This window comes from Lepisosteus platostomus, chromosome 15 (genome assembly GCF_059453375.1).
Source record: "Lepisosteus platostomus isolate fLepPlt1 chromosome 15, fLepPlt1.hap1, whole genome shotgun sequence".
In the NCBI taxonomy this organism is placed as follows: Eukaryota; Metazoa; Chordata; class Actinopteri; order Semionotiformes; family Lepisosteidae; genus Lepisosteus; species Lepisosteus platostomus.
In genome coordinates, this window is record NC_142625.1 from 25982616 (window position 1) to 25993286 (window position 10671).

Sequence of the window (10671 nt, forward strand, 5' to 3'; positions counted from 1 at the left end):
AAGCTGGACTGTGAAAGCAGCGACAATCGGTTTAAAGATTTATTTGCAGTAAGATTTGTTTGGACTGCGCTCAGTTTAGCAAACGAATGCGTTTCATCAGCTAACCACGCAATTTAAGATTAGCTTGTGAAAACATTAGAAACTTAGTAAATAAATTAAACGTAGAAAATATGGTCGTTAAGCTCCATGGTGCATTTGTGGAAAGTTTGTTTCCCAGTGTCTCTTTATTCACAAACGTAGATATCTTGCCATTTTGCACAAGTTAATAAAAGACGGTGTCTGGCACACAATTCTGCAATACATTTTTTTTTAGAAAACGTGTTTATAAATACCTTATTACAGTAGAAAAACACAGTACAATTAAATACTTCTAAAAACTTTATTGAATACCCATTTTCAAAACCCCGTGTGCATTTGTTTAAAACATACTGTGAAACACGAAACAAACAAATCGACCGATCGTGTGTTCTTTGAAGAATTAAAGCTTCTTTATGTATTCTAAGTAAACCAATATGTGAAAAAAAACATAGGCCTGGAGGCCAATATGTACCAGTGGATATTATATATAGGCTGTATATTTATGCTGTTTTGTTTAATAGCTCGTCGCCGTTGTGAAAACCGGGCAAAACAAAAAGATCAATTATTTATTTTGTGGATAGGAGGAGATCGCTCTTGGACTCCTGACCGATCAGCAGTGACTCGACTCCCCCGTTTGGCAAAGACGCAGTGGCCGTCGAGTGGTTATAAACGTCCAAGAGCGTGACTTTCAACAGGGTCCGGACAGGTCACTGTTTTGTCAGGAGCTCGGGAGAGCGGGCGCGTCCCGGTGCCCCTTGAGAAACCCCAGCCTGTACAAAGCGCCGTGCGGTCTGTTGTGAGGTGATGTCCCCTTGAAATTCCGCAGGCTGGAGCTCAGGACTGGAAACACTGGTTTCTCAGCGCGAGGCTCGGGAGACAATGGTCTGTCGCCTGAGAGACGAGAGAGACAACGACCAGAAACATCCCCCTCCATAGAAACCGGCCGTCCGGTTCCGCCAGGTATGGGAACATTGTCTGCACGGTAACATGAACAAGTAAAAAAAATAAAATAAAAGTGAAGAGACGTGACCGTCACCCCGTCCTCCCCCCACTACAAAACAACCCTTTCTAATCTATTTAATAGTAAACACGATTGAAGGACCTCCCGTAAGCAGGTCATAAAAAAGAAAATGCATGTATTTGAAGGAGACGTGTGTATTGGAGGGGTTCGTCTTGCAGTGTCCCTGCTCTTTTGGGGAGCGTTTTTATACACTGTGGGACCGGACCAGGATCCGCAAGCAGGGGGCCGCAGCCCATTCCCATCTTGGGATCGGGAAGCGCTCCGAGACCCAGGAACAGGGGTCTTGCCGTTGGCGGCCGGTGCCCGCCGCACTGCCCGGCCTGGGCGGATGGAGTTTAGACCTCAGGGTCGGGGACAGCCGCCGGAGGGAGAAAAAAACTCGACAGTAGTTTTTCATCTTCCACTGTCGTCTGTCCCGTCTGCCCTGCCTAGCAGCGAGCTCAGTCTTGCTTTGTCGGAAAATTTGAATAAAGGCTTAATTAATTTCTGTTACAACAGCTCAAGCCCACATTCGTCGCGGAGCCGTGCCAGGCCTATAATTTACGACTTCTGTGAAAGGCGACAACAGCTTTTTGTAGTTGCTTCATTACACTTAGTAATACACGACTTGGAGGTCTGAATATTCATCACTCGTATATTTTATTCTCCTGGGGAAGCTGGGAGGCTTCATTCATTTTTTATTTGCAAATGCAAGGGTATAAAACCGCACCTGTAGTCCACTGTACTCATCCGTGAACTGCTGTACGCGCCGCGCGGTACTGCATATTACCTTCAGACTCACCTCACCGCCCCGAAATTCACACCAGTCAGCCAATGGCGATTTCCTGCCAGTGTAAAAGTGAACATGTAAAGATCACAGGAGCCGAAAGCCCTTACCGTTCACAAACGAGCGGGCTGAAAGAGGAGCGCACCAGTGCATCTAGAACGACGGGGCAGCGCGACCCCTGCTGGCCGCCGTGGGAGACAGCAGACACTGCGCCACGCTCGCCTCTGGCCTGGATTCCCAGCAGGCCGGGAGCTTACGGGAGGCTGAGGGCAGTGCAAGGTGAGCCAGTCTTACCCGTGTCTACGTGATAAAACGGAAAACGGTTCCACTGGATTTAATCGCAGGAGGTAAGAGTCGCGTATCTCAGGCCAAGGAAACAGAACCGGCGCAGTGAGCGATGTACCAGCCATTGCCCATACTGACATTACTGCAGAATAGTTTGATTAAATGCACAGATATTATTTAAACGCACTGTTGAAAAAATGTCCATGAAGTATTCCCAACTCCATTTCGAGATTAAAAATCCTTTTTTTTTAAAAAAAATTGAGGGTCATGAACTCGATTTTCACAACACCCGCTGCTGTGTTTGAAATTCAACCCAGAAACCCGTGTGAATCAGCTCGCCCTGTTCCTCCAGGCTGGGGAGTCCAGATGCCGCAGCCCAGTTCGGACTCGCAGCCTCGTCGACTCCAGGGTTAGGCTTGGAGCTGTTCACGTATGCACTCCGAGCATCAAGGTGGTGCCCGAAATGTTACCTTGCAAACCGGGAAGAGGCAGCTCATTCTGGGAGCGATATAGGCTGTTTAGAAGCTAAACTGATCAACTGTATTCGGAGCTGCTGGGTCAGAGACGAGGGTCCCCGCTACACGAGGGGCGACAGCGCGTAAACACGACAGAATTAGTGCAGGTCTGAAATTCGCTTTTTTAAAGCCCAGTAACAAGGAAAACCGAAAGTCTAAACAAATAAGACGATCCCTTAAAGGCATCAATTAGAACCGGGGAGCTAAGAGTTCGGCCGGACCCGTACCGGAGCAGCGAGAAACCCCAGCCAGCGTGTGCGACGCGGCTCTGCTGCCACCCTGTGGACAAAGCATGTCATAAACAAAACAAAACTTTACAAAAACGTGTACGCTAGAAATTAGCTGAATAATATTTAATAACTACAAAAACTGTTGCATTTTCTTCCGATTTCTTTTTCTTTTTTAAACCAAGCTCTATTCATTCTCTGGGCGAAAATCAACAGGCTTGCATCACGAGGAGATAGAAAATGTCCATACAAATGCGGACATGAAAGCGATACTGTGCATCTCGGCAAGGCACTAAGAGGAAATGCATTCAGGAACGAAAACAAAAGGGGCTTCTTGCCACAGCATCACGGGTTTCAGAACAAACTACCAGGCCAAGATGTTTCAAATCCTGTGTCCTTATTAATCTTGTATGTTATTAGCTGCAGTAATCACACACTGCAGTTTTGTAATGCAGCACAGCCTTGTACCAACAATAACAAGTCTGGTAAGATTCAGTTATGTTTTCTAGATTATTTCCAAAGATTTCAGGCTTAAAAACAAATGAGATCAGTACAGCAGTGGAAAGTTAAGATCCCAGATGTTAGTGATCCTGCTGGTAAATAGCCCTTTTGCTTTGCAATATCTCATGTGCTATAAAATGACAAGACAGAGCTAAAGAGCAATTTTTCTATAAAAAAACAACAACAAAGATGTCTTTAACTTATTATGTCTTAAAACCAAGCCACATGCTCTTCAGAGAACAAAAGGCCCAGATAGCATCAGGGTGTTTACCTAGACATTTAATAATAATGCTGGAAATAGTAAAAAAAAAAACTGGCATTATTCTGTTGCAGTAATTTCTTTCGGCTACGGCTGGGTCAATGTGTTCATCTATAATCCCGAGATGACGAGTCGGCGTGCCACAGCAGTCCTGTTGTCCTCCCAGGTCCTGCTGCTGTAGGACTGAAGAACGGTGTCAAGTCTTTGCTTCAGGTTGTGAAGGGGGCGAAGAGAACTCGGGGTGTGTGTGTGTGTATGGGGGGCGGAGGGGTGGCGGCTGTCCCGGGTCAACTCTCAGCACCCCCCCTGAGAGGGCGTGCCAGCTGGCAGCTCAGAAGTGGTAGGGGGTGTGGGTGACCCAGTTGGACATCTGCTCCTTGCTGCGCTTGGCCGAGCTGTGGGAGGTGAAGAGAGACTTGTAGGCTTCGGACTTCTCCGCGGCCAGGACCGGCCTTTTGGCTCCAGCACCGGCTCCGGGCTTCACGGTTCTGCTGGAGGTGGCTGTGCCCGGCAGCCCAGGGGCTGCAAGAAAGCAAGGGGAGATTCGCTTTCAATCTCCACACCTTCACCGCGTCCGAGATTGGTTTACCCAAACGATAAGCGTGTAAGGAAATGGCTCCGCCTGGCCGCTTTGCAGAAATTGAATTTAATGACCTAATCGGGCCTTGAGTACTTCACTGCTCCTGCTGCTGCAGGAATGGAACGGGGGGGAGGGGGGTCTTGATCAATCCCACACTCACCTGAAGAAGTGCTCCCTGCTTCTTTCTGGGATTCTGGCTTCTGCACTGCAGTGGTGGACAGGGAAGAGCTGTGGTTTTCTGGAAGGACACGCGTGCAGTCAATAAACACATCAAAAACTGACACCCATCGATATCATGTCACAGGCAGGTGTGCGCACCTAACCAAGTCACTTCTTATTGCATTATTAGCAGCAGACTCCCTGAATGGCACCTTCAGAGCTGGGAGTCCTCAGACTATGCCTGTGTCCCTGTGATGAAAGCAGCAGGGTGCACTCCTAATGTGCGCTGGCTTGTGGAATATCTGGAAGGAGCTCGATGACATTTCGTGACACCTGAGCACCTCTGGCAGTTTTTGTTTAAGGACAAACACTGAAGAAGAATTAAGTGTCCCCCACAGACTGCTAGAAAAAAAATATAACCTTGAATGAGATTTTTAGTGAAGCAGTAAAAATGATGTAACTTTGATACTGAATGTGGTATTCAATTCAGCTGTAAAGAAACTAACTTTACACAAAGCCAGTTGTGCAGTTATTTATACTGATTTAACACTTTTATTTTGTAATTCCTTGTGATTCTTTGCACAGCCAAGTCCCTTGGCTGTTACCAGTTATCAAGAACTTATTGAAGAATACCATGTGCTCAAGCTGATGCTTTTATTTAGTCAATGTTTTTAAATGGAAAGCAAATAAAAAGCTATAACTGAGGACAAACAGCCTGTGTGCAGAACTAATCGAGCAATTAAGCAGAAATATGTTTATGATCATTCTAAAACAAATTAATTAGTTTTTTGTAAGGGACAAACAAAATACAATCATGGCTTCACTGGAACATTTTAGTACGTAGCCATATAACCAAAAATAGTAAAAACTCAGCACATATTGTTAGAGGCATGAACATAGCTCTACTTTGGTTTCTTTAAAAAGAATGATAATATTGTCCTGTAGGGGTCTGTGTTATGATCCCACAGGACAAGAAATTCCAACTTCAGGAATGAGCAAAGGAATGCATTTGCTATTGGCTTGGCATAGCTGGGGTCAAGCTAGTGACCACAGGCCTGGCAACACTGGTCAGTATCTACAGTTCTAAGTATTAGAGTGTCACACGAGAGCTCAGTCATTATTAGCTGGCCTATAGTGCCACCTAGTTGCAACAAGAACAGTCACACTGGGTACTTTTTTAGCCTTCCAACTGCAATTCCATAACACTGCTGTTAATATAAAAGATTTTACAAGAATTCAAACATCTGAATGCTCTGATTTTGAGGGGATACCAGAACGTCTGAACTACTACTTCTGTTGAGCTACTGGACAAATGTTACCAGAATTGACTGTCCGGAATTCGGATAAAATGGGACCACATTACCCAAATCACCAAATTAAGATTGGTTTCGTGAATTTCAACAGGTTGCACCAGGAGGATGCCAAAGCATTACCCTAACAAATAAAAACCGCACAGATATAAAATTCGGAAACTAAACCAACACAGCGATGGCCAGCATTTTCATGCTACACAGGAAATTGTCACCACTGTATCAAACTTCATCTAACAGAATTCTAAGCCACACAGCTACTAATTATAGTGCAGGATGAATCAGAACGCAGCGCTGCCTCAAGCACAGGAAAACACTCATCTCTCCATGTCCTGACTCAGCCCACAGCCTGCTGCATCTCCAGTCTAGTGTGACTAAGTCTGCAACAACTGGCTCATTCGTTTCTTAACCGACGACCAGCCTGAATAACTTCAGAGTCGATGTGCTAGCGAGAGGTGTGGTGCGGAGCGGAGCAGGTGGAGAGACACGGTTGGAGAAGCCAGCCATTAATACTGCTGAATAGGTCGTCTGTTGCACCGACGTCCTAATGCAGAGCTCGATGCTGTCCAACGCCCCGAGTCAGCCCAGCGGTGAAGAGCTGAGGCGGGGAGGCAGCAGCTCGCGGGGCTCACCTTCTGAGGGTCCCGGCTTCATGCCCTTCTCCGTCTCCGTCGCGGCTGCCTTGCTCTTCCTGGACTTCTGCAACGGAACAAGCAGGAACAGGAATCGCAGCAGGAAATCACTTCGTGCTCCCGTTTAAGAATTCGACAGTTACTTTATCCAACCGCGGTGGCGCATAGGGAAGTCACCTTTAACTTTCTTGATAAAGAAACCCCTACAGCAGTGGTTCCCAAGCTTCTAAGCTCCTCGGCGTCCGAACCCCCGGGGATCTCACAGCTGCCTGTCCTCCACACTCGGAGCAACACGCAGACACTGCGTCTAAAACTGCGCTGTGGTGCTTCTGCTGCCCGATGTCTCCCTTGCAGGGCGTGACCTGATCCCCATTTTTTTTTACAAGCTTTCCTCTTCAAGCACCCCATCTTTAACCAGAGACCCCACTGCTCTCCAGCGTGTTCAATCAACAGGTCGTACAGAACTGATGGCGTTGAAGCAGATGGAAAGTTGAAAAAAATCCTTCTTATCTTAAGAAATGTAGGAGAACAGCTGACGGCATCAGCAGAAGTGTTTATTTTAAAACACTTCATGGACTGAAGTGACTTTATTTATCCCTTTATTTATTTTACGGGGTAAGTCAATCGAACTCACGCTGACCTGTGAACCCATTTCTTTAGCAGGGCGTTTCCTGGAGCGATTTGAGCAAAGTAACATGCTCATGGGCGTAACAGCCATGGGATCTGCACTCACAACCCTCCTGTCCACAATACAGAACCCTAAATAATACCCCACACTGCTGCTCACACTTGAGGTCCAACAGCCGGGCCCCAGAACAGACAATTTCAAGAGACAAATCTCAGCTGTCATGCTAAAGGTGTGCAATACCTTCCCATTTTTGGCCTTAGCTCTCTTCTCCTCCATTCTCTGGCGAAGCTTCTCGACTTCTTCCTTGCTGCCATTGAGGATCACAACGTCGCTGTCCTGAAAGGGATCGCCGCACTGCGGAGGAGGAAAGAGAGCACAGTGCTGTAAGAAACGCGCTGAGCGGACACTGGGATTCACGGGGGACAGCATGTTCCTTGGCCACTCCTAGGGGTCACCTGTGCCAAGCCAGGGGGCAACTAAAGCTTCTCAACCCTAAACCCCAAGCCAGCAAGCCTGTTCTTGTTACAGAAGACAACGAGAAGGGTACAACACACCCCCACGCACTTCAATCCAAACGCCTTTCACCTTAGTCTCCACTTGCGTTTCGTGCTTCATCAGGTTTTCTCTTTTTAGTCTTCGAAGACCAAGTGGAATGTACCCGTTTGCTCTTTTCATTACCGATTCCAGAGCAGAATCATATTTTTTTGTAAGGAGGGGTCCAAAAACGAACAATATTATACACAAGGACATACTGTTGCATTGTAAAATATAAACATATTATGCTTCAGTTGAAAATGTATGCTTTTAACAACATATACTAATATTCCATTTTCCTTTATTGTTTCCCACATATAAACACATCCGACCTGTGAAAGACCTACGTCTTGCACAGAATTCTCCAGGATTGGTTCTTCCATCTTTTTTTATACTTAATATTTTTGCTACTTGCATGAAACCCACCACACGTGTCTACGAATTAACAGTGAAGAGTATTCGTTTTCAATAATGTTCATAACTTGTAATATTTGCTGGTGCCAGCCTTCACAAAATTTGCTCAAATTCATTGTGAAGAGTAACACAGAGTCTGATCAACTCAACAAACTCAGCAACCCTCTTGACATGCTTCTTTTCACTTTGTAAAATATCAATTTATTTATTTTATTTATTATTTATCAATTTATGTTATTTTTCTTATTCTTATTATGACACTGTTATTTATTAATAGGACTATTTAATTTGACTGACGTTTCCAGCACAATCTCACGAACCCCCTGCAGTACCGCCATGAACCCCTAGGGGTTCACGAACCCCTGCTTTAGAGGAAAGGGGACACTTGTCTGCAACCACTCTGAAGACCGGGCTATATACTCAGGACCCAAACACGTGCTTAAATGAACAAGGCAGGCAGATTAGGCTTGAATCTTATCAGTTTAATGGGATAATGGAGCAGGAGACAAACACTAGGGGGCAGATGTGCTTTGAACTATTTTAAGAGACAATGAGATCACAGAGACCCACGTTTGTTAAGTTACTCAGTATCCAGAATATTCAATCCCTGTTATTTGCTGCCCATGCCTCCCACTGCAGGATATTGTAGATAAACAGTCATGACCACTTCTCTGACAAAAGACACCATAAATGCTTCTTAAAATACATCAGGGCGTTTAGCAAAGAAACACCGCATGAAACAACGAAATATCGAGGTCAAATGCGTAACGCACAGAAATGTATTTTGTTACTCTTCTGCGCAGTTGATCTGCGTGTGCCCTGAGTAACACACAGACACAAAAACAGAATCAAGAATTGTAGAAGGGGATGTGATGCCTCTTCCTTCGATGTTCATTTGCTACAAAAAGTATGAAAGAAAAGCCCTCCCAAGGGGTACATTCTACCCATGTGCTTCTTGACTGGCACCAGCAGGTACCCATTTTGAATGGCACTGCCAAAATGACAGTATGAACATTTGTGACTGCACCGAATGTTAGGTAGCGGAATGAAGGGAGCAGTCTCTTCAGTTTCTTAGCCATCATCAAAGCAAGCACAGGCAACAACGTAAAAAACACACTAGATCAACAATAAAACACAAAGACTGGCAGCATCAGAGCCGTCTGAGGTTCACTGGTGTTCTTTCTGTGCACCGAAGACCTCATTTTCAACATTCTGTTCTATTTTGCACTGCCCGTTTAAAGACCAGAAACCAGAACGACTTTCTGGCTTAAAGACACGTCACACCCAACACTGCACAAAAATCCCAGAGCAGACCTTGAGCTGCAAGAATGGAACAAGCTACCCAGGCAGGTGGTTAAAGACAGTATCCTGACATCTTCCCAGAAAGGGTTACATGAAGCTCTTGGATAATTAGTGGTTTGCAAATGGAAAAAGCTAAAGAAGCCACACTGCCTCCTTGGGATGTGGTTCATAACTGTTCTTCAGCTCATTGCCTGCAATCCTTCAAGAAACATCTAGCTGAGTCTCGGACTAGTTAGTATGCAGGCCAATGGGAAACAAAGTCTGAGTATCCACCTCCTTTCTGTGACTCGTTGCACTTTCTTACATTCTAAAAATTCACTGATCCTCTGTTTTAACAGACCTGTCACACTGCATACCCGCCAGTGTTGTGCCAGTCCTGCAGGGCTAGAGAGTGGCACTGCCCGTTTTGCAGTTTGCAAAACACATCCTACATGATTTCTCTCCTGCTCCCCTCCCTCAGGTTTTCAGAGCAAAAGTGGCAGTGTTCATGGGGGCTGTAATCATATCTGAGAAATGTTTCCCAACAGGCTAATGGGCACTTTCAAGATAATCCAGCACTTTAGAAGGCTGCCTGACAGATTGTTCTGTTAAGAGTCCATCACAGTAATAATGCACTCATTCAAGCACTTAGGTACGCGCTCATTATAGCATCCTTAGAAAAAAAAGTAACTATAAAATAATTATTGAATATAGGATCAAAAACCACTACATAAACTGTGCATTGGACAAGATATTCCTGGAACTGCGCATCATTTAAACAGACATGGGTAAAAATGACAAATCGCTTCTTTTTACCTGAAAATCACATTTTTCTTTGCTACTGATCTTTTCTCAAGTTGACTGCTACCTCCTGAATTAATATGCACACACACCTGTTACAGGCATATATATAGTATATATATATATTCCACATCCAAAGAAGGCTCCACAGCCAAAACATTGGTTTTCTTTTCAGCATGGAAAGAACCTTTACTTTTTCCTATATACCTTTATGCACTTCTACAGAAGAACCTTGCAGATCGTAGCTGCTCCAGAAATGGTCTCTTTTTCCTCCTTACAGTAACACAAAACAAGCTCCAATGAGCCAGAGTCTATGTCCTGTTACAGGTTCAACCTCAACTGTGTTGTGAAAATATTAATTGAATAAACAATGCATACTTCATTGTCATTATCATACTATTCTATAAATAATGCTTTGTTCTATATTCTTTTTTGTAAAGAACACAACAACACAACAGTGTACAGTGGTCCACAAAATGGATTAAACAACTGCAGAAATTTTTTAAAGCTTCAGTGACGTGTTTATACTTTAAAAAATTCCCAGAATCTGCCTCTCACTCATGTTCCAGGTTACTCAAGACCAGCCTCAAAAATAGGCCAGAGCCCTGCTTTGCCTAAAAAGGTTGTAAACAGATGGGAATGTGTCTTTCTTTTTTTCTCGGCATTTCTTTGTGCTCTAT

The 10671-nt window shown here is 44.8% G+C and overlaps 1 protein-coding gene across 1 annotated transcript in view; it reads right to left on the reverse strand.

Moving 5' to 3' along the window:
* Window positions 1–3003: 3003 nt before the first annotated feature.
* rtf2 (replication termination factor 2) overlaps window positions 3004–10671 on the reverse strand; it is a 29359-nt gene continuing 21691 nt past the window's right edge. The window contains exons 6-9 of the mRNA XM_088607758.1: window positions 7202–7315; window positions 6334–6400; window positions 4393–4470; window positions 3004–4174 (exon numbers count right to left, since the gene is read on the reverse strand). Of these exons, the coding sequence (XP_088463884.1) occupies window positions 3984–4174; window positions 4393–4470; window positions 6334–6400; window positions 7202–7315 (450 nt within the window). The 3' untranslated portion in view covers window positions 3004–3983. The remainder of the gene's footprint in view (window positions 4175–4392; window positions 4471–6333; window positions 6401–7201; window positions 7316–10671) is intronic.